The sequence below is a fragment of the Myotis brandtii genome, unplaced genomic scaffold (genome assembly GCF_000412655.1).
Source record: "Myotis brandtii unplaced genomic scaffold, ASM41265v1 scaffold125, whole genome shotgun sequence".
Classification (NCBI taxonomy): Eukaryota; Metazoa; Chordata; class Mammalia; order Chiroptera; family Vespertilionidae; genus Myotis; species Myotis brandtii.
The window spans coordinates 12491990-12516372 of record NW_005354385.1 but is presented as its reverse complement, the minus strand read 5'-3'; the positions used below and the strand labels follow the sequence as shown (position 1 = coordinate 12516372).

Here is a 24383-nt window from a genome sequence, read left to right as displayed (position 1 = left end):
TTGGAAGGGGTCGACCTCAGCGAACATACCTCAATCAGATTGAGGACGTTTTTAGCAAAGGCCAGCTTAGGAGTACCCTAATTAAGTTAATAACAATGTACCTACCGATATAGTTTAAGTTTAAAAAATTTGGCTCTCAAAAGAAATTTTAATCGTTGTACTGTTGATATTTGGCTCTGTTGACTAATGAGTTTGCCGACTACTGGCTTAGGGAATAAGAAAGAGTTTAGGCTTTAAATCAGACAGACCAATATTGGAGTCCTTCCTCCCAATGATGAGATCTTAAGTCTCAGTTTCCTGCCACAAAATGGAGAGAATAGCAGTACTATTAGGTGCATCTAAGGCATTTATCATAGGACCTGGCACATGATAAGCCGCCATCATCATCATCATCATCATCATCATCATCATCAAAGTTATTGTCATCATCAAACCTAACTTATTCTTTCAGCATGCACTTCTGAACCAATTACCCTTCCTCTTTATTGTCTGTCAACAGCACTAAACTAGATAAGCACAGTGGTGAATACCAAGAGTATTAGGACTTAAGACCCTCCCTTCAAAGAACTTGGCATCTAGATGTAAGACTGATTTGCTCTGTGCTAGAAAATGCAGACTATAGTTGATATGATAGTCTAGAACCACCTGGGGGAGACTCAAAAATGCATATCCTAGCCCCCTCCCAGAGACACAGTGGGTTCAGGGTGTGGTACCCAAGCATCTGCATTTTTGACAAGTGCCCAAGATGATCCTGCTGCAGATAATTCTTCATCAGTCAAAAATAATATGGAGGTAATTCTATGCAACATACCTCAATATACTAGGGTGGTCTTAAGACATTAAACAACCAATATGGTATGGGCTATTGACCAGTCCGAGTGGAGACCTCAAGGTGGGAGTTAGGAGTCCCAGACTCCTGCTGCTGGTATTAACCCCTTAGCTGCTGGATTGTGAGGAGGTGAGGAGGAGAGGGAAGTGCAAAGGAGACTAGGGCAGCCAAGGACACTCAAGAAGCTGAGGACAGCAGCTTAACAACCAGCATGAAAGTATTTCATACTGAAAATACTGTCAGATCATCAGCCTTTTCTATCTGAATCTGAATGCTTGTATGCAGGTATATGTGCATGTAATCCTACATTCCTTGGATTCTTGCATTAGATGTCATATTGTTTGTATCAGCTTCTCTTTCCATTTCCATCCCTAATAAATTTCCTTATTAAAAATAAGCCAATACGAAAAAATTTAACATGTATTTCACATTATCCTAATAGTAGGGACTTTGTGGGGGAGGGAGGAGGGTAATCCTCACCAGAGAATATTTTTCCATTGATTTTTTAGAGAGTGGAACGGAAGGCAAGAGACAGAGAAGCATCAATGTGAGAGAGACACATCAATTGGTTACCTCCTGCATGCAACCGAGGTATGTGCCTTTGACCGGAATCGAACACGGAACCCTTTGGCCGATGCTCTATCCACTGAGCCAAACTGGATAGGGTGGGACTTTTTTTTAAAACTACAATATTCTCCTTGAGGTTCTGCAAAGAACAGTGTCACCATCCTTGGTCACTTTTAGCCAATTATGATTTAGTGATGCTCTGGGCTTCTCATTCACAAGACTATCTATTTGTCCAGCTTCCTACAGCTCAAAGCTTCCTCTGCTTTACAGCCTGCCAGATTCCCGCTCTCCTGACCTTTACCACGACCAGCAGAGAGCACGTTTATTTGTACAGTGCTGAATTACAGTACCAGTGTTCTTCCTTTCTTGTTCTTTTTGGTTCCTGTGCAGAGTTTGGGTTTTGACATAGTATTTCTGCCCAACATAACTCAAAGTGATGTGTTAGAGACTGAAATTTGAGTGAACTGATAGCTCTTTCAGTTGGGTCAACAAATGGGTAAGACAGAGAAGAGTGAGTGGAATAAAGATTTGTACTTCTGTATCTCAATACAAAATGATGCTGCCTTTTTAAAAAAGTTGATAGTAAGAGAGCAAAATTTAAGTGTAGCATTAATAAACACACAAACACACTAGCAGTGAAGGGTGTAATCAAACATCTGTCACTATAAATCTTCAAGAACAATAATGGCAGGCAACAGTAGGTTTGCAGTTGTGAGTACACAAAACACAGCTTACTCTTGTATTATTATTTATTAATTATTGTATTATTTTCCATACAATCCTACTTTTGCACATCCCTGTATAAGAATCTCTGAGGGTTTCTTTCAGGGCAATTTGTGTCATACTAGACCCTCATGGTTGCATATCATACACAGCTGGAAAGTCATGCAGTTAGTTTGATATATTTTTAGGATATCAACCTCTGGAATTATTTGAGTGCCCTTGAACTTGTCTATGTATGAAGTCTGGTGTGGGGAGGACAGCTTTTCCCCATGAGGCCTGCCAGGTAATGCCTTTGTAATTGCTTATGGTCAGGTTTAAAAATGTACTTGTAGGTTTTTAACAAGGAATTGGACTCAAATTAGTAAGAACAGGCTTGGAGGATAAAGGGGAAAGTGGGATGTTAATTAGGAATGCAGCTTTCTGATATGCATAAATAAGTTCATTGCAGATACAGATTTGGAAGAGAAAACCAAGCATTCAGGTTGGGACATGTTATATGTGAATCAAGCCTGTGAAAATGTGGACTAGGCAGTTAGACATAAAGGTGTCTTATACATTTGAAAGTTATAGGGAAGGGGTTTATGGGAATGAGTGAAATAGTCTAGAGCATGTATAAAATAAAAAGGAAGGAGACTCAGGGCCAAGTCTTAAAACCTATTTAGTTTAAGTAGAACCAGTAAAGGAGATGGAGAAGAGGTGGCCAAAGAGGTAGAAGGGTCACCAGGCATGTAAAGTCAAGAAAATAGAGTATATTTTCAAGGAGAGGGAGGGTGCTCAAATGCTGCTAAAGGGCCTGGTTTGACAAGGTCTGAAAGGAAGTGTTTGCTGGATTTGGCAATATGGAAGTCATTGATGGCCTTGACAAGATATCTTCCAGTTGCCAGATTGAGTGGATTAAAGGGTAAATGGGAAAATGTAAAAGCAGGGAACACTGTCCAATTCATTCTATGAGACCACTATTACCCTGATACCAAAACCAGACAAGGATATTACAAGAAAAGAAAGCTACAGACCAACATTTCTTATGAATATCAATGCAAAAATCCTCAACAAAGTATAGCAAACAGAACTCAACAACATATAAAAAGAATTGTTGTACACTATGACCAAGAGGAATTTATCCCAAGAATGCAAGATTGGTTTGAAGTTGGAAATCAATTAATGTAATACCCATATCAATAGGATAAAGGTCAAAAACCACCTGATCATCTACTGATACAGAAAAAATTTGACAAAATTTCCATACCTTCATGAACACACACACACACACACACACACACACACACCCCTAGGAACAAAAGGGAATGTCCTTAAGTGATAAGGAGAATCTATTTTAAAAAAATCAAAACCCCGCAACAACATACTTAATGATAAAAGACTGAATGTTTTCTCCCTAAGCTCAGGAACAAGATAATACACCAGGGACAATGGCAAAGCTGTGTCCTTAGGGGAGAAAAATAAGACACATTAATAGACAAGGAGGAATGGCTACATCTCAGTAATAATCTATGATAAAATCAGTGCTGACAGAAATACATATACCTTAGATCAGGGGTCCTCAAACTACGGCCCGCCACATGCAAATATAAATATTGTATTTGTTCCCGTTTTGTTTTTTTACTTCAAAATAAGATATGTGCAGTGTACATAGGAATTTGTTCATAGTTTTTTTTAAAACTATAGTCCGGCCCTCCAACGGTCTGAGGGACAGTGAACTGGCCCCCTGTTTAAAAAGTTTGAGGACCCCTGCCTTAGTTCATTACAAAAGAGGTGTGTTTTGAAAGGAGGAAAATCACCTATTTATAACATCATGCAAAAGATTTTGGTGATTTTCCCCCAAATAGTAGGAGATTCAAAGATATATATACAACACAGTTGCTTCCCTCAAGGGATCATATAAAGACAACCAAAGGTGCAAAGAAATATAACATAATTCTAGCCCTTATATTTGAATGTTCCAAGATAAATATGGCTTAGACACCAGCCTTCAATCTTGCATTTTCAGTGACTTGGAAAGAGAGATTATATACAAAGAAGCAAAAGGCTAACAATAAATAGATGCAAGGACCCTAGGCCAAGATGGAGGTCTGTGCCAAGTGGATCCCCAGGGAGCAGTCTCTGAGGCAGAGAGTAACCTTCAGGAGGTTTGTTGGGGGGTTGTTCTCAGGACCAACACCTGTGGAAAGGAAGGGAAGAGAGTAAGATCAGAATGCAGGCCTGACTGACCCTCTGAGGTGTTCTCAAGGTGGATGTGCCCCCTGTTGGGAAGAGAGGGGACTTATTGCCTTGCACTGCCCAATCATGGTTAGCCCGCTGCCTTTGGGAAGGGAGAGTGACATCAGGCAAAGAAACTCTTCAGCCAAGGCAGTCCTTGAAGAAGGCTTAACGTCAGGAGGTCTCTCCTGGCATCTGGGGAAATAAGGCCTTCAGTCCTGAAGGGAGAGCAGGGTAGCACATCACAGCACCCTGGTCCAGGGTGGCATTTCCATAACACTTGTTACAGTACAACCTCCCAGTAAGATTCATGGAGTGACTGGTACACAGCCCATGTAGAGAAGCGGAGAAAGGACCATGTCTTCCTGTACAGAAGAACAAATTCTTAGAGTTTGGTTAAAACCAAATGAACTTGTTAAAATATGGGCACCTGTTGCAAACATTTGATTGGGGAAATTTCCTTTTGATTAACCTTAAGGATTTGCACAGATAATCCAAAACCAAGGGAAATCAAAGAAAACTGGGCTATGTCATTTGTGCACACACGGGATCATTAGCAAGCCTCTCACTTAACTGTTTAAGCCTTAAACTTTAAGATATAGAATTCAATCAGGTTACTACAAAAGGCTGTGTCCACATAGCTCTATCTCCAGTTGAAAGTACAAAACTAGGATAAGATCAATTGAAGTGTCCTCTAGACCTTTTCTTATCATGATATGCCGCAGCCTGGAGGCTTATAATTAAGACTTGTTGGGGAATCTTGCCTCCCCCCTCCACACACACCTCCCTGGGGCAGGGGATGTCTCTGTCCTATTCCCAGGACTTCTGAGATCCTCTCCCCACAACTCCCCTTCTCACATCTTACTAACCTTCTAGTACGGAAGGCTACTCATGTGTGCCCTCCTGGGAAGTGCTTTAAATTTTTTCTTTTAAGCTGGTGTTTGCTTCATGCACCATCTGCCTGAAAATCAGGCATGTGTTTCATGCGAGTTCCTGACCTCCTGATTCAGAAAACAAAGAATCTGCAGTTTTTTGACAAGCTGGCTAAATGATTGTTACGCACACTTTCATTGTAAACGTCCTCCTGCTCCTCCTTCATAGCCTCAGCTGTCACAGGGTGAACTCCTGTCTGATAATGCAGACTGTGCTGTCCAGCTGGGGATGGCCTAGTATTTTAACTGAAAACAATCTCTAAGGACTCAGAAAATTCAGCCACCTGGGCAAGATGGTGCCTGAAAATGTCCTTCCTTTCTCTTCAGTTTTACTTGGTGATAGCCTTGTTTTCTACCCTCTAAAACCTTGCATCTTTCTATAAATACATGTATCAGTCAAGAAACTCTTCAGACAACCTTGGATGTATAAGTGCTTTGATAACTTATGGTTAACTAACACAGTTCTGGGGGGTGCATGTGGCAAACAGACATGGAACAAACTTTCCACATTCGCGAGGATATCTATTACAGTGGGAAAAAGAAAACAAACAAGAAAGACTCCATTGTCAAATAAGTTTGAAGTACACTGAATTAAAGTTAAGCTCTTTCTTTACTTCTTAGAGCCTTTAAGATGCTAATGTACATTATGAATTTCTTAGAGAAGGCTACACACACAGGCATGAGGTCCCGGTTTCCCTGGGGAGCTAGCTCCTGAAGTTGTATTATTCTGTGGCTCACACTTGCGGAAAGATTGTTCTAGGTTTTGGCAGATTGCCGTCCATCACTTACACTCATGCTGTAGTGTGGGTGTAAGAATTTCTACCTTGTGAAATTCTTTGGCTGAGTTTGATTTCAGGTGATTATTATAGCTGCTTAGTTCACCTTGGGTTTTGATTTAAACCTTTAGCAAAAGCATCCAAATTAGGTCTTCATTTTCAATAAATTTCAGATTTCAGATCCACATTTCATACTTTATTAAATTTACTTTTAAACATACTATGCAATCATTGGTCAATGTTTTACAAGTAGATTTTGCTTCTCTTCCTTTTGGCTGAAAGAACTTTATAAAATTAAATATCAGTTTTCCTGTTCTCAGTGTTTGTGTGAAAACTGTGTTCTCTCTAAACTCATATTTCAACTGTATCCCTTTCATTTCCTCTAACATTTTGGCTTTGGCGGGGGAAGCCTTTTGAAATCACACTTGCATCTACCTCAAATAAACCTTTACAGTCACACAGCTTTCAGTATAAAGTTCTAAATGACTACTTTTTAAAGAACTCAGATGTTATTTTCATAAATCCTTCACTTCTATCTCCTTCTCTTAAAAATGGCGTCTCTTCTTTTCCCAGAAAGGATCAGAGCTTCTTTATTGATAATTTCTAGAAGTTCCTTTAAATCTTGAAAGAGTATAACCATAAAGTACCAATGGGATACAAAACGCAGATTTCATCCTAGAGACCTAATCAGGAATCAATAAGGTACAGAAGTTTTAGAGGCTGCAGTTTGGAATCACTCCATTTCAAATTCCTCTTAGAAGTATATTGCCCTATAGAGAAAAAAGATTGCAGCTAATGGTCTGATGGCTTTTGTTTCCAGCATCTGCAGGGATGGGTTGCGATGCCGTTTGGGAGAAGGATCTCAATTCGCACATTTGCTACCAATTCAACCTGCTTTCTTCGCTCTCCTGGAGTGAGGCACATGTGTCATGCCAGATGCAAGGTGGTGCTTTACTAAGTATTGCAGATGAAGCTGAAGAAAGTTTCATCAGGAGTAAGTATGACATTGATATTGATACAATTTAAATGATGGTTAACAATTACGTCCACCTTTGCAAAAATATTCGGGGGTGGTGGGGGGGGGGAAGTTCCATGAAAAATATTTTTCTTTTATTAATATGGTCCAAACTCACACCCAGGCCATTCCATTTGGCACCCAGTGTTCCTTATTTTCTCGCCCTTGTAGAAGAGAGCTGAGGCCCCAGCAAGGGACTCAGAGCTTGCAGCTAAAGCAAGTGGACTGGGAGACTTGGACACTTAGGTACAAATCCCTGCTCTGCTAGAGATCTTAGCCATTCAGTTCCCATTAGTCATTCATTAAGTAAAATCTTTCCTGTTACTCGCTGTGTGCAGGTATGCGGTAGGCCTGATGGATTCCAAAGAACTTAAAATTTAGTTGGAAAAGCAAAAGCACACACATGGTAACTAATAGTATAAGAGAATAATATAAGATGTCAAACGAGTTGTGATAATGAGCCGGGTCTTGTGTTTCACTTATCACCTAAACTCTCTCTCTTCTCCTTAAAGACTAAATGTGTTTGTGTATATGTACAAACAGTTTTAAAAAAAATTGGAAACATCTGAAAGTGTCACAAAATTAATCACTTTCATTAAAAGTGACTGACACTTTTTTCAGATTTTATTGCATATGTAGTAGATGTTTTTCTATTCTGGAATAAATTTAAAATTTCATGTATACCAAAAGAAAAACAAGTCTCCCGAAATTCCACAATCTAGATAGAACCATGTATTTTAGCTAACACATAAATGCATGCATATATACATAGTATCTCTGAAAAATTGTATTGAATAAAAATAAGAAGCATCTCTATTAACTCTAAGGTTAGGAGCAGGGACCAGAGAGCCACCTGCTTGGGTTTGAATCCCGCCTCTACCACTTACTAGCAAAGCTACCTAAGCAAATGCCTCCACTTCCTTCTATCTATCAAATGGAATTAATAATAATGCTTACCTCTTGGCGATATGATTACATGTTATAATGCATGTGAAATCTTAGAAAAGTGTCTGGTACACACAACAAACGTTCGTGTGTTAACCATTTAAGTACTATGCACACAGTTTGGTATTATACTTATTTTATTTATCTTAATATAATGAACATCTGTCCATCTCTATAAACATAGATATACATAGATAGGAATAGATAGATACAATTATTTATTTTGTTTTATTTATCTGTTGCTATTATAAACCACACCTGCACATACCTTTGTGTATAGATCTCTAATTATTTCTCTATGTTTGTAGAAGTAGATTCACTGGGTGGAAGTGGAAGCATGTTTTAAGGTTTGGGGAAGTCATTAATATCTTCCAGAAAGTTTGTAAACAAATGCAAGAAAAATGCATGCCTGCTCCTTTCCCCACAGACATGCAAAAGTGAAAAATCATCATTGAAACTGATTTGAGTGAATCACATTCTAGAAAAAACACCATTTCCAAAGTCATTGTTAGATTGTAATGATTTTCATAGCAAATTTTGCATACCACATATGAATTATAATTGTTACCTATCTTCACTGTCAGTATTTCTAATAAGAGGGTTTGGACTTGCTCATCAAACTTAAATAACAATTTAAAAATACATCAGAGAGCCCTGACCGGTTTGGCTCAGTGGATAGAGCGTCAGCCTGCAGACTGAAGGGTCTTGGGTTTGATTCTGGCCCACATGTACCTTCTTGGTTGCGGGCACATCCCCAGTTGGGGGTATGCAAGAGGCAGCTGATCGATGTTTCTCTCTCATCGATGTTTCTAGCTCTCTATCCCTCTCCCTTCCTCTCTGTAAAAAATCAATAAAATATATTTTAAAAAATATGTCAGAGATTTTTATTTAAATACCACAATTCTATAAATAGACTGGGGATTGTTTAGGAAAACAGAAGTCTGTTCGTAAATGGGGAAGCCTATTCTGATCAAGGTGTTTTTTTAATGATGAAAATAGGCTACTATCACTGATGAACACTAACTATAGTATATGGAATTACCTAGGCTTTCACAAGTGCCAAGAGATAGCCAAAGGAATTCAGGTTTGAGTTTGCTACTATAAAATTATGAATCAATTTAGTCTTAAAGTAAAATAGACTGTTTGGGTACTTTTAAACAAGATAATAAATTACACTATGATTTTTTAATGTATATTGTTAAAACAATTGCACAGAGGGTATTCAAAATGAACTCTAGTAAGAATAACTAATATTTAAGTATTTTAAGTAGATTATTTGAAAATATGACTTGGCACTTACACCATATGAAATGTGAAAATTTCTCCGTCTTGTCCATCCATCTTCCATTCTGCCCCCTGCCATCAGTATATGACTTAATCAAACAATGACATTGAAAGGACTGAACTAATCAGCACTAGGAAGAGACTCCAAGTTAATGCCTCGGGAATTTGGAAGGGCAGGGCCCATGAATGTTATGCTATTTCTGTTTAGTGATGTCTGGGCTCTCAAAATTATAAAGCACCTTTTGCTCTTTCCTAATTGTGTTAGATTCTTCCAGTTGCTCAATATTATATTGAAATGTCCAACCACGGAGGATGCTGCAGCCTTGTTAAGTGAATACACTGACTCCTATAACCTGGGTGACTATACAATGGATCATCCAGACTGTGACTCTTTTGAGGGTAAAAGCAACTGTGATTCATCATTATTCTGGAGCTAACAACATAACATAGACCTTGAGTTTTCAAGGCAAATTGGGACATGTAGCCGCCCTATTTACAACTCTTATCTGTCTCAGTCTCGGGCAGGGCTCCTACATCTGGTGCAAAATAAATTGGGTTCCAAAGCAGATGAACCATGAGAGAACAAGGCTCTCCTTCATAGATGAAAAGATTAAATGGGAAAAGAAGGTAAAATATGGATGATGAATGGAAACTAGACTTTTGGTGGTGAGCATGCAATAACAGACAGATATCACATTGTAATGTTGTACACCTAAAATTTATATACTATATTAACCAATGTCACATAAAGAAATAGGATTAAGTGGCAGTATTTGGAAGTGTCACAAAATTAGCCATTTGCACTAAATGTTTCTCACACTGTCTCCCCCCACCCCATATTTTATAGTACAAGTAGTACCTGTTTATTCTAGAATAATTTTTTAGAATTCAAGTGCACACAAAGAAAAAAACAAGAAAGATTTTCATTAATTCTTCAATTTCGATAACCATATTCTTCTGCACAAGCATGTCAATGCACATGTTTATACATAGCATTTATAACCAAAATGGCGTCAAATTAAAACCTGAGGGGCTGTGCGCGGTGGTTAGGAAGGAATAGGGTCCACAGAGCCAGCCTGACCGAAACACTTCTCACCCCAAGTTGAAGAATCACTTGCTTCATGCATGGCCCTTACGTTCCAACCTGCTACGGATCCCTCTGGGTCCTCTGCTCACTTGGATCTAGACTCCTCGGCTGGAGTCCTGAGGCTGCAAGCTGAAGTCTCCAGTCACATGTGGAGCAAAGAAAGCCTTTCTGGGAGTGGCCCTGGCCACTTCCCCCTCACCCTCTGTAACCCTAAGTGCACACAATTGAAATGGTCTCGAAGTCGTAACCATGCACTCGGATGGATTGACACCCACTGAGAGGCAGCATCTCTAGATGCCTACACACTTCTGTCGGTGAGCCTCCAGGAGACTGATTATTTCTCAAGACGATGAAAGGTTGGCTTCTTTTTTTTATGTTTTTCTTGATTTCAGAGAGGAAGGGAGAGGGAGAGAGAGAGAGAGAGAGAGAGAGAGAGAGAGAGAGAGAGAGACATGAATGATGAAAGAGAGAGTCATTGATTGGCTTCCTCCTGCATGCCCCCTACTGGGGACCTAGTCTACAACCCGGGCATGTGCCCTGACTGGGGATCCAACCATGACCTCCTGGTTCATAGGTTGATGCTCAATCACTGAGCCACACCAGCTGGACAAGGCTGGCTTCTTTACTCTGGAGCACCAGAGTGGGGTTAGTAGCTCTTAAACCCTTTCTGTCATTGACTGGAGTTAATTTATGACTGTGCTCCAGGAATAGAAAAACAAGAAAGAAGTGTAACATTGATCTTTTTAAAATTAATTTCTCTTCATTTCAGAGCACTTAAGGGGTGAAGCAGTGGAGGTGTGGATGGGTCTGAACCAGCTGGATGAAAATGCTGGCTGGCAGTGGTCCGACAGAACCCCGCTCAGCCATCTGAACTGGAACCCAGGTACCTGCAGCGTTTTATTTATCTTCAACAGGTGGGGTCATCCCGCAGCCTGAAACAGCAGTATTTCCCACGTATATATGTGCTGTTAAAACAATTGCATAGAGAGTATTCAAAATTAACTCTCAGGTAAAAATAACTAATATTTAAATATGTTAAGTAGATTATTTGAAAATATCACTTAGCACTTAACCCCATATGACATGTGAAAATTCTTTTGAAAGTGGTTTACAAAAAATGTTAAGCCTGACTTAATTCCTGTAAGGCTTTTCCAGACAAGAAAATGGAGGCCAAAAAGGTAAGCTGTATGTTTAACCAAGGTTGCAAGAGGATCTGGGTCAGAGCCAAGATTCTAGTCAGCTGTTTTAAAAATAGCCACAAAAAGCAAAACATTTCTCTGCTTTAAAGCAATAAAATCCACTATTGCCAACTTTGGGAAATCATTTTATTGTCATGTCTGGACTTCAACTGCAAAATCATAAATATAAGGTCTTAAAGGATTTACCATATATGTGAAAGGGAAGGGTTGTCTCCTTGATGCTAATGCTACATTTCAATATAGATTAAAGTAACTGCTTTTGCTTCTAACATGAAATACACAAACACTCTATTTTCAGAAATAAGTTTTGAGCCATTTGTTGAATATCACTGTGGGACATTTAATCCATTTTTGCCAAATGCCTGGAGAGTTCGGGACTGTGAGGCCACCTTACCTTACGTCTGTAAAAAATACTTAAACCACACTGATCACGAAGTAGTGGGTAAGTGTTTTCATTTTGAATTCTTCTTATGAATTGCTTACTTGTCCTTTCAATATAGTTAAAGTCCTCCATTTTTGCTAATAACTCCTAATTTAAACTTAGTTAAGGCTAGTTTTGTATTTGTAGGAATAAAAATGTATAACAAGATAATATTTGTTATTCTAAAGCAAGCACGTCAAACTCCCGGCCCGTGGACCGCATGCAGCCCACAACAAATATTTTTGTGGCCCAGTCAATATAGCGGTATGTAAGAAACGTTTTAACAAAAATTTTGTAACTTAATTTTTACAATATCCTGTTGTACATAATTATTAACAATGAACTACAACATTCGCTAATGACTGATTACTATAATCGTGTTGCATTCATTTCCCTTACTCACCTTACCACAAGCACACCATTTCTCCCCACTAATACTAGCAGTGAATATTTTAGCAGCCGATTGCCACGTCATTAGTCTTGGACTGACTTGTTTGGTGTGAGCAACAGGAAATATTTTGCTTTCGGAGAACAAGAAAAATAGGTTTATTTGCGTTACGCTTATTAATTTGTGTAGTTATTCAGTGTCTGGTAAGTTAATATTCAAGAAAATATATTAATTTTTATTAAAATGTTCTATTGTTTTATGTTAACGATTACTCATTTATTTCAGCCCTTTGTATTCAGCATGTCTTTATCGAAATAAACCTACGTTTCTATGAAAATTGAAGCTTTTGGGGTTTTTTTTGTGGCCCACATACACTTAAACCTTGTTTATTTGGCCCGTGTTAGCCTTTGAGTTTGACATGCTTGTTCTAAAGGCACCATGAATTTAACACATGCATTTAGGTTTTTAGTAAAAACTAAAGCAGAGCCCTGGCTGGTTTGGCTCAGTGGATAGAGCGTCAGCCTGTGGACTCAAGGGTCCTGGGTTCGATTCTGGTCAGGGGCATATGCCCAGGTTGCGGGCTCGGTCCTCAGTGGGGGGCGTGCAGGAGGCAGCCGATCAATGATTCTCTCATCAGCGATGTTTCTATCTCTCTCATCCTTTCCCTTCCTCTCTGAAATCAATAAAAATATATTAAAAGAAAAAATCTAAAGCAGAGTAACCTAAGCATTTGAAAACCTAAGCATTTTCTTCCTCTCTTTTTAAAAAATGTGCATTCTTAATCATTCTGGATTTGAAAAAAGAATGCTTCCTTTTCTCTTCTAATTTTGAGTTTTATTGATAGTTGCCCTAGAAATTAAATATAAATTAGAAAACAGTTTTAGAAAATTCTTTGCTTCATTGATTTCCTATCACACTCTATAATTCTAAATAGTAAGACATCCTCCTTCTGAAATAATATACAAAACTTTTAGGTGTAACTTGAATACTACCTAATTACAATCTAGTACCTGGACATCCAATTATTTCTGTCTGTTTAAGGTCTATTACCTCTTTTTAGTTTCTGTAGGAATTAATGCCTTAACTTAAAAGCAGAGATAAAACCTAACCACTGTTAAAAGAATCATTACCAGAATAATCAGAAACAACTCTAGATTTAAAATAATAAGCTGAATTATCATTTTAAAATATTATTTCTTACAATTAGGCTTTAACTTTCTAATTTCCTTTACATAGCTAAGTCTTAGGGTATTGTAGAATAGGGGTTGGGATAGAAGAAGCATTGTGCCTTTGTCTTATGTAGAGATATTTTTCATTGTTTCAATAATGTGCTGAATTGCTCATACCTTCCTTCTCTTCCTATCATTTTCCTTCTCCATTTCTTCCTTCTTTATTTGTTCATTCTTATGGCCTCTTGCACTCCCTCCTACTGCCCTTTTTTTCTTGTTTTATCTACTCCCCTGCTCTATTAACTGAGGCCAGAGACCAGAAATGAGGGCAGTTAAGCTAAATTTGTTTGGATTTGTAACTGTCACCTCAAGTTCAACAAGTCCTTGTGATGATCCGTTCCAGCGTTTCAAACTGCGTTCCAGGATCCCCAGGTTCTTTGCTTGAGTCCACCTGTGCTTCAATCAGAGAAGCTCCTGTTTTTGTTTTGTTTGTTTGTTTTAGTTTAAAAAATATATATTTATTGTTGAAAGTATTACATATGTCTCCTTTTGTTTCCCGTTGACCCCTTCTGGCCCTCCCCTGCCCTCCTGCCCCAGGCCTTCCCCACACTGTTGTCTGTGTCCGTGGATTATGCATATATGACAAAAGTTCTTTGGAGAAGCTCCTGTTTTTATTTTTATCGTACCTTTCGAGTGAAGCTCAAGGTCCCATTTTTAAAAGAGGGTCTGGGACATTGCTTTTTTATGTTGAAAACCACTTGGCTAGAGGATACCTAAATGTTCTACATCAGTGATGGCAAACCTTTTGAGCTCGGCGTGTCAGCATTTTGAAAAACCCTAACTTAACTCTGGTGCCGTGTCACATATAGAAATTTTTTGATATTTGCAACCATAGTAAAACAAAGACTTATATTTTTGATATTTATTTTATATATTTAAATGCCATTTAACAAAGAAAAATCAACCAAAAATATGAGTTCGCGTGTTACCTCTGACACGCGTGTCATAGGTTCGCCATCACTGTTCTACATGCTTCAGCTGTGGTGCTAATTGCTGTCAGAGCCCTAAAAGCAATGTTTTTCTTTTCTTTTTTTTTCAATCATCACCCAAGGATATTTTTTCCATTGATTTTTTAAGAGAGAGTGGAAGAGAGAGGGAAAGACAGAGAGAAATATTGATCTGAGAGAAATATCGATTGGTTGCCTCCCTTACGTGCCCCACCGGGGCCGGCTAGGGAGGAGCCTGCAAATGAGGTATGTGTCCTTGATCTGAATTGAACCAGTAGGACCCTTCCGTCCACAGGGTCCTGGTTCAATTCAGGTGGACGCTCTATCCACTGAGTCAAATCAGCTAGGGCCCTAAAAACAATTTTAAAAGAATGTCGTTTCTCATGCTGCAGTGGAATTGCAACTAATTAAATTAGTGCGTAAGGAAGGCACTCAGTAGTGTTAATAAAATAAAATAAAGAGGCTATCACCAGGTTGGGGGCAAGCTCCTGGAAGAAAAGAGTCCAAACTTGCCATGTACACCCTTGGCTTCCCCTCCAATCTCAAAGCAGCATGACACCATTTTCCTTAACTTCTAACCCAGAGTTCCTAAGAATCCAGAGGGATGCCACGGGCACTCAGACTGACCCTCGAGATGAAGGCTACTTGTCATCTCTGCTCTAGAGGAATTGGCCAGAACTTCTGACTCTTTTCAGTCCAGGATAAATATCTCCACCCACATACTGTACATAAAATATAATTTAAATTATGGTTCATAACAGACCTTTTTCAGTGTGAAAATTTTTTTTTAAATGGAGAACTATAACTGGTCAATTTCATACCTAGCCCCGACTCTCAGCTTTGGCTACATGACCTTTGCCAAGTCTCCTTACCTCTTTGTGCCTTAGAAATCACATCTGGAAAATGAAGCACTGAGATCCATTAGGTCTGGGTCATAGGTTGGATCCTTCTCAACTCTGAAGACCTGGAATCCTATAATTTATGTTATTGTTTCATTTTTCTGTTTCTCAAAATTTTAATCATATTTTGATGTCATCACTTATGTTTTTTCATATATTAAAAATAATATTTACATCAAGAGTAATGAGTAATGTTTATTAAATGTGGGAAATGAAATTGTTTTTGTTTATGTTGTTGTTGTTTTAAAAAGAAAAAGATGCTTGGAAATATTATGCTACCCACTGTGAGTCTGGCTGGAGTCCCCACAATCAGAACTGCTATAAACTTCAGAAAGAGGGAAAGACCTGGACCGAGGCTTTGCGTTCTTGCCAGTCTAATAGCAGTGCATTGATAGACATAGCTTCGTTAGCGGAGGTGGAGTTTCTTGTAAACCTCCTTGGAGATGGTGAGTGCCAAATGTCTTTGATTTAAGAGGTACGAAATATAATATAGTAACTTCTAAATTAAGCTACTTAAAAGTGCTTATTTATGGCACATACCTGGTATATCTGAAGTTTCTAAATAATACCCAGAAGTGCAAATTCATTGGATTTTTATAAAATACATGCTCAGAAACTCTGTAACATCTCACATATACCAGATATATTAGATATTCTTATATATTTTTTAAAGGGGCAAATGTTATTTCTTGAAACTTCTAATAAAAAACCCTAAACCTATAATTTAGCTCTATGGCCACTGGATAGCAGTAATGTGCTGTGGTCATATAATCTAAGCAATAAAAGGAATTGCTTAGAAAGATAATTGGATTTAATAACTTTAGTTAGTGAATATAATTTATTTCGTGTGGTGGTTTTCAAGCTTTGTGACATGTTCAGGAGTTCCAAGTTGCTAGGCCTCCACCCAGCTTTAGTTCATCAAAACAGATCTGCCTCATGTATTTAATATAGAATTCTGCCAGGAAATATTAAAATCACTGACTTAGAGTAAATGTTTTAAACGGAAAAAAAAATCTCCAGACTCTATTCTGAGGAACTTTTCAAGTTAGATTTCAGTTTAGGATGAAAACAAAATCTGTCTCTGTCATTTCTCCTCACCCTTCCCACTGGGGTTTAAAGAATCCTGTGGCTGCCTCCATATCAATAGCAGCACTTGGGCATATCTCTCAGCCACATGGGGTCTTTTCATCCTACCTGGGCTGTCTCATTTTATTTCTATTCTGGGAAACCCCATTGCTCCCATTTCTATGCTTTTAAGAATTTCTGCTCCTTTTTCCCATGGCAAAAAAAAAAAAGAAAAGAAAAGAAAACAAAAGAAAAGAAAGAGAAATGTATCAAAAAGCTCGACTACCATTAAACGTCATTTTGTGTGTGCCCTTTTCCTAATCCAATAGACATTCCTGTTTTTCCTTTCTCTAGGTAGAAACAAAAACAAATTTTCCAGATATACTTTCCTTCCAGCAGCAGGACCTAGAGTCCCAGCAGGACCTAGAGTCGCAGCAGGATCTAGAGTCCCAGCAGTCTGACTTGTTTTTAAGCATTGTCCTGGCATTGGCTGTAGCTCCCACTCTGCCTCACGTCTAAGGCCTGTGTCAAGCAGATCAGCTAGCACAGTGTAGGGGGAAAGTTTAAGCGGGTATTTTCACCAAGACTTAAACAGGTTTCATCACATAAAAAAAATCACTTGCAAAGTGATACGTTTTGGTAATAGCCCCAGTGCAATATCTCCTTTGCATATAATAAGATTCCTGTAAGTAATTTATATTTATCTCTTACAGAAAATGCATCGGAAACATGGATTGGTTTGAGCAGCAATAAAACTCCAGTTTCCTTTGAATGGTCTAATGGCTCTTCAGTCACCTTTACTAATTGGGATACACTTGAGCCCCGAATTTTTCCAAATAGAAGCCAGTTATGTGTCTCAGCTGAGAAATCTGTAAGTTTATTTGTTTGTTCAATGCTCCCTTTGCTGGACTTGTATTGAGGGCCGCCTGCACCAGGACTTGAGCTGTGGCAGAGACCCAGACGGGCACAGTCCCTGCTCCTTGTGGAGCGTCCCTGCTGGCCAGTAACCACGTACCCACAGGGAAAACAGGGTGATGACAGTTGTCAGGATGGCTCTGAGGAAATGGGTGACATGATGGTTGGCGCAGCTATTTCAGATGGAATTGACAGGGAAGGGACTCTGAAGATGTAACATGTAAGCTGGGACTTAAAGAACAACAACAAAAACCCTCTTGAAGAGCAGAGAGAATAACATTCCAGGCAGGGTGGTTCATGCAAAAGCCCGGAGGCAGGCCAAGGCTTGCCACCTCTGATAATCCAAAAGGCCAGTGTGGTGAGAAGGTGTGAGGGGTGAGGGAGTGGCAGGAGTTGGAGCTAGAGGGATGCAAAAATGGGCAGCTTATGGATCCAGGATCGGAACCACTCTCAAGCTTCAAGGAAATGGAGGGCAAGATCTAATTTACATTTTTAACAGTAACTGGCTGCTACATAGAGAACAGATTGGGGCAGGATGAAATGGAAGCAGAGAAAACAGTTTGGAGACTACTCCGTGGTTGAATTCGTGTAGTGAATGTGGAGACAGCAGACAGATCCAAGGGTCCTGAAAACAGGAATGGTTGCTGAATGAGATGTGGGGGTGCGGGAGAGGGAAGCTTGTAGCCTGAGCCACCAGCATCTTGGTGGAGGTGGTGCCGTTGTCTAGGGTGATGAAACTAGAGAGGACTGAGGTGTTGAGAGATTACTCTGGAAAGTCATGGCTTTTAAGCTCCATTATCTTCTTAACATAAAAGGCTTTCAACAGTGTGTGCCACCTCTGAACATTGTGCACCAATGGAAAATCTTGCTCTTTTCTTCAGACGAATATAATGGCCCCGGTGACCTTAACATCACACGTTCCCGATTCTTCTAGTATTTTTATGGTTTCCGGTCGTATATTTAAGTCCTTTATCCATTTTGAGTTTATTTTTGTGTATGGTGTAAGTTGGTGGTCTAGTTTCATTTTCTTGCATGTATCTGTCCAATTTTCCCAGCACCATTTATTGAAGAGACTGTCTTGACTCCACCAATGGAAAATCTTGCTCTTTTCTTCAGACGAATATAATGGCCCCGGTGACCTTAACATCACACGTATCCCTAGTCTCTAGCTTCTCTTTTATCTAAAACATCTGATTATGCAGAATTAGTTTAATCCCAAGCCATTTGAAGGGCTTCTTATGTGTTTAGAATAGAGTTACTCTCTTGATCAGCTAGCTGCTGAACTTACTGGCTGGGTTTAGGTTATTGGGATTTGGTGGGCATCCTCACTCTTTCAGATCACCCTGTATCGAGTTCCTCCAGAAAGCACTTTCATCCATGTTCCTTAAATAGCTCGACAAAGGAATTGTGCCAATCAGACACGGGCAGTTTCTCAGCACGTGTTTTACTGTTTTACCCTTAAAGGCTGCCCCGGATATGTGCCGCTGCAATTACAGCGGCGAGGCAGGGTCTCCAAGTCACAGGGCTCTCTCAGTGTTTGTCCTGGCTCTGACTCCACTGAAAGCCACCACCATTTATTCTACAACATCCGGTGCTCTGTTGGTTCATTAGTTTTGATATAACAGAGATGACCTTCATTTCCTACTGACATTCTCCCGTTTTATTTGACAAACATGGGCATTTCACTTAGCATGTTCACAGAACGGGAGCCAACATTTGGACAGAGAAATTATTTTTCAGAGAATAAAGGTAGGGGCTAATATCACAGGGTAGGTCAGGATAGGGCTGCTGTAAGTGTGCTTTCTGTGGCCCCATTTTTTGTCAGCTCAGTAGCTCCTTAAACAGTAGATGTATAAAAAGTAACATTTATTCCCTTGAAGTAGAAAACAATATGAATATAATTATTATGATGAACAAGTTACCTGAGCATGGTGAAAGCCCAAATTTGAATATGAGAACCTAGGAAACCATTCATTCATCCATCCATCCATCCAATAGTCATTAAGCAACCACAGTGTGCCTTCCGCTATCCTGTAACTGAAGGCACAGGATAGTGGATGGGGGAGGGCTCAGGCTGCTCTTACAGGTGACGGTGTCAGCCTCCTCCAGAGGATGTTTCTTAGGGTCATGGAAGGGCTCCATGTTCCCCTAAAACTCAGCCTGCCCGAGGTACCACCTAAAGTTTGAATTGTATGGTTTGAGCCTATCGGTCTGACTTGGGTTAAAATTAAAAATTCTTTGGAAAGGAGGATAAAATCGTAATCTGTTAGCAGTTGTACTCCCACTTAGAAGTGGTTAGAGGGGAAGCAGCATTCTCACGAGGGCAGGAGCTCAGCTCCATCCGCGTGGTTGGCCCCCACACCAACAGCGTCAGCATCACCTGAACATTTGTTAGAAATGTGAATTCTCAGGTCCCGCCTGACTTACTGAATGAGACACTGCTCATGGGGCCCAGTCATCTGCATTTTCGTAACCCCTCCGGATAATTCTGGAACACACTAGAAGTTGAGAATTACTGCTCTCACCCATCTTTTCCAAAGAAAAGTTGAAAGCAGCTTAATGTAAAGCCAGCTGAACCTGGTACTAAGTCCTAGCTCCAGTGTTTCCTGCCTACAGGTCCTTCTGCAAAGTATTAAACCTAATCTTTTAAATGGGAGTGAAGCGTACCTCACAGGAACACTGAGATAATATATGAAAGTCACTCAACATGAAGCCTGGCACATGTCAAGGAATATTTGTTGCTGCTCCCCTCCGGCCCACCGATCAGGATTGCATGCCTTGCGGCTGTTTACACACTGCAGAGAGCAGGGCCTCTCATTCATATGCAGAGAGAGGCAGTCCTTTCTAATGACAGCATGAGATCCTAACACATTCCTCCATCCTGAAACACTTATTATTAGTCATATTTTTATTCAGAATATGGGTGTTGCCTATCAGCATCAGTAATGGGGTGCATTCATTCATCTTGTAATACTTTCCCCCTCAGGAAGGACACTGGAAAGTTAAACATTGTGAAGAGGCACTTTCTTACATTTGTGAGAAAGCAGGCCACGTGGTCTCCAATGCTGAATCAGGCTGTCAAGAGGTAAGTGCCATTGTGATGTAGGTGCAGGGCCTTCATAATAGAAAAATGTATTTCCATCGACTTATAGTGAACCCCTCTCCCTCTCTCTCCTGCCTCACTCCCTCCTCCCTCTCTTTCCCTTCCCTACCTCCCTCCCTTGCTACCCTCCTTCCCTTCCCTCCTCCTTTTTTGTTCTGAGTGTGGGCTACTTTTAACAAACCAGACAATTATCAGCTAGAGACACGGGGAGGATTTATAGCTCTGCAAGTGTTGCTTGCCATCCTCTTCAACCTAAGACTACTTTTCTTTTGAGATAAAATAAATGTAAATGATACTATTATACCATCTGTACATGTGATGCCCTGTCTCCTGGGGGTTTCATAGGCTTCCTGTGGGATGTCAGAGTGAAAGCACATGCCTTTTTTTGAGCCAGAAAGTGAACTTCTGCATCCAAATGCTTGCTTTCCTGTTCACTTTTCTTAAACTGAAGTATTTGACTAGATACAATAAGGGAGAGAAGTGCATGCTCACAATATACTTATTAGTTGGGAATGGGATAATAAAAATACTTTTGTATTTTAAGTAATAAAGCATTTTCAGTACTTTAATCAACAACACTTAATATTTAGTTTAAATTTACAAGGTTATAAAAGTATGTTTTAAATTTTTAAAAATACATATAATATCCTGCAGAAAAGTTACCAAAAAAATATACCTATCAGTGTCCTCAATATACCTTCTCATGCCCCCCCCCCCACATCACACACACACACACACAATAATTTAGATTTAAATATTGGAGATTTTTAGATTGTATGAATATCAAAATTTTCCCAAACTGGGTTTTTATACAATCCTGCTTGAATTATTTTCTTTTCTAATCCAATTATTTATGTACCAATTGAACAATAATCCATCTCTAGAAACTGCATTTGATTTATTAATCAGTGCATAAACATATGACTCTTCATACTCTAACTGAACATACACATGCCATAGCTGACAGGTTGCTGAACATTTTATCTAGTGATTATAATTCCTGAATTAGTGATAATTGATCACTAATTTAATCTCCATAAACAGAAATATTAAAAAATTTTATCTCACTGTGTCTTTCAAGGCAACTCAACATGTTTTGTGTTGAAAGGGCAACTAGCTTCTTACGCAGCAGGAACAGAAGTGATGTTTTATTTGAATTTTGTACCCTATCATCCTTTCTTGGCCAGCACCACCAGTATTTAAAGATTCAGAGTTCAGACCCAGTTCTCAACTTCAGGGCAAAATTCCCATCAAATACTTTATGCACCATCAGTCTATGGGTATGGTTTCAAAAGGCGCCTTTCTTTTTGACAATGGCTTCAATGTAATTCTCTAAGCAGTCTGCACATACAAAACTAATTTATAAAATAACTCTTGATAATTTCAAAGCAAAGAAAAAGGTTTATTTTTCCCTCTGAGTCACTTTTTTTGGGATGGCACAGTATGAGCAATTATTTCAGTGTTGTCATCATTTCACTTAAAATTAAATGGCACCTCATGGACAAAGGATAGTCATGGATACAATCAGTTATTCTTCCCACTCCATTATGTGCACAAAGGCTTATAGTAAAGAGCCTTTGTTTTTCTGGTTATTGCTATGCCACATTTTTTTAGCCTGTTCGGTTCTTGGATTTTTTTTTGTTTTGCTAAGCAGCCTGTGATCTAAAAACTACCAATGAAGAAAGAATACTTTGTGAGAAAGGTCAAATTGTCAGGCTTCCGCTACCTGTCCTTCCCAAGTACCAGGCAGTCTAACCTGCCTGGCGTGACCCAGGAGGGGCTCTGGCCAGGGTTGTAACCCCCGTAGATAAGGTTGGGGAGCAACGTGAAGGGAGTGACTTCAGCACGCATCCTGGCTGGTTGGATGTGGAACTCCTGTAACCCCCACCTCATTGAGCAATATGTTTTGAACTAAAATTTCTGTTTTCTAAAATGACTAGATACAATAAGGGAGAGAAGTGCATGCTCACAATATACTTATTAGTTGGGAATGGGATAATAAAAATACTTTTGTATTTTAAGTAATAAAGCATTTTCAGTACTTTAATCAACAACACTTACTATTTAGGTTTAAATTTACAAGGTAGAAAATTATGTTTTAAATTTTTAAAAATACATATAATATCCTGCAGAAAAGTTACCAAAAAATATACCTATCAGTGTCCTCAACATACCTTCTCATGTCCTCTCTCCCTCTCTCTCTCTCTCTCTCTCTCTCTCTCTCTCTCTCTCTCTCTCTTTCTCGCTCACACACACACAAGAATTTAGATTTAAATATTGGAGATTTTTAGATTGTACGAATATCAAAATTTTCCCAAACTGGGTTTTTATACAATCGTGCTTGAATTATTTTCTTTTCTAATCCAATTATTTATGTACCAATTGAACAATAATCCATCTCTCTAGATACTGCATTTGATTTATTAATCAGTGCATAAACATATGACTCTTCATACTCTAACTGAACATACACATGCCATAGCTGACAGGTTGTTGAACATTTTATCTAATGATTATAATTCCTGAATTAGTGATAATTGATCACTGACTTAATCTCCATAAACAGAAATATTGAAAAAATTTTATCTCACTGTGTCTTTCAAGGCAACTCAACATGTTTTGTGTTGAAAGGGCAACTAGCTTCTTATGCAGCAGGAACAGAAGTGATGTTCTATTCGAACTTTGTACCCTATCATCCTTTCTTGGCCAGCACCACCAGTATTTAAAGATTTGGAGTTCAGACCCAGTTCTCAACTTCAGGGCAAAATTCCCATCAAATACTTTATGCACCATCAGTCTATGGGTATGGTTTCAAAAGGCGCCTTTCTTTTTGACAATGGCTTCAATGTAATTCTCTAAGCAGTCTGCACATACAAAACTAATTTATAAAATAACTCTTGATAATTTCAAAGCAAAGAAAAAGGTTTATTTTTCCCTCTGAGTCACTTTTTTTGGGATGGCACAGTATGAGCAATTATTTCAGTGTTGTCATCATTTCACTTAAAATTAAATGGCACCTCATGGACAAAGGATAGTCATGGATACAATCAGTTATTCTTCCCACTCCATTATGTGCACAAAGGCTTATAGTAAAGAGCCTTTGTTTTTCTGGTTATTGCTATGCCACATTTTTTTAGCCTGTTCGGTTCTTGGATTTTTTTTTGTTTTGCTAAGCAGCCTGTGATCTAAAAACTACCAATGAAGAAAGAATACTTTGTGAGAAAGGTCAAATTGTCAGGCTTCCGCTACCTGTCCTTCCCAAGTACCAGGCAGTCTAACCTGCCTGGCGTGACCCAGGAGGGGCTCTGGCCAGGGTTGTAACCCCCGTAGATAAGGTTGGGGAGCAACGTGAAGGGAGTGACTTCAGCACGCATCCTGGCTGGTTGGATGTGGAACTCCTGTAACCCCCACCTCATTGAGCAATATGTTTTGAACTAAAATTGCTGATTTCTAAAATAAGTTTTATTTAATTCACTGCAAGACTGAGAATATAGCAGGAATAATTGTATAGCTGATCAAATTCTGGCAAGCATTGGTATGGCACAGAATGAAGTGTGTTTTAAAACTGGTGAAAATGCTATAAATGATGTGATTTTATAATGTTGACGGAAAAATAACTAAAATAATTCAGTTGAAATATGGAAGACTAATGAATGCACATCCCCTGTATCATATGATTTTAAATAATAGATCACCCTTCATTGCTCCCAGGGCTGAGTCATGAAACACATGTTTGTCAATTTTGTCTGAGTGCCAAAGCATGCTTGCTTTCTCTCTAGAAAGCTAACCAATTGATTTAGGAATAATCTTTACCAAAAAAATATATGTTCTGGCCAATCTCCATT

General features: G+C 39.1%; 1 protein-coding gene across 2 annotated transcripts in view; it reads left to right on the top strand.

The window, feature by feature from the left end:
- Positions 1–24383, top strand: part of PLA2R1 (phospholipase A2 receptor 1, 180kDa) — a 108957-nt gene that overhangs the window by 23909 nt on the left and 60665 nt on the right. Inside the window, exons 1-7 of one of the 2 annotated variants that reach the window (XM_014534112.1) lie at positions 6721–6743; positions 6862–7035; positions 11142–11255; positions 11870–12013; positions 15707–15901; positions 17234–17391; positions 20422–20520. In XM_014534112.1, the coding sequence (XP_014389598.1) occupies positions 6873–7035; positions 11142–11255; positions 11870–12013; positions 15707–15901; positions 17234–17391; positions 20422–20520 (873 nt within the window). In that variant the 5' untranslated portion in view covers positions 6721–6743; positions 6862–6872. Of the gene's footprint in view, positions 1–6720; positions 6744–6861; positions 7036–11141; positions 11256–11869; positions 12014–15706; positions 15902–17233; positions 17392–20421; positions 20521–24383 lie in introns of those variants that run through there. The other variant, XM_005859355.2, reaches the window with a different exon arrangement.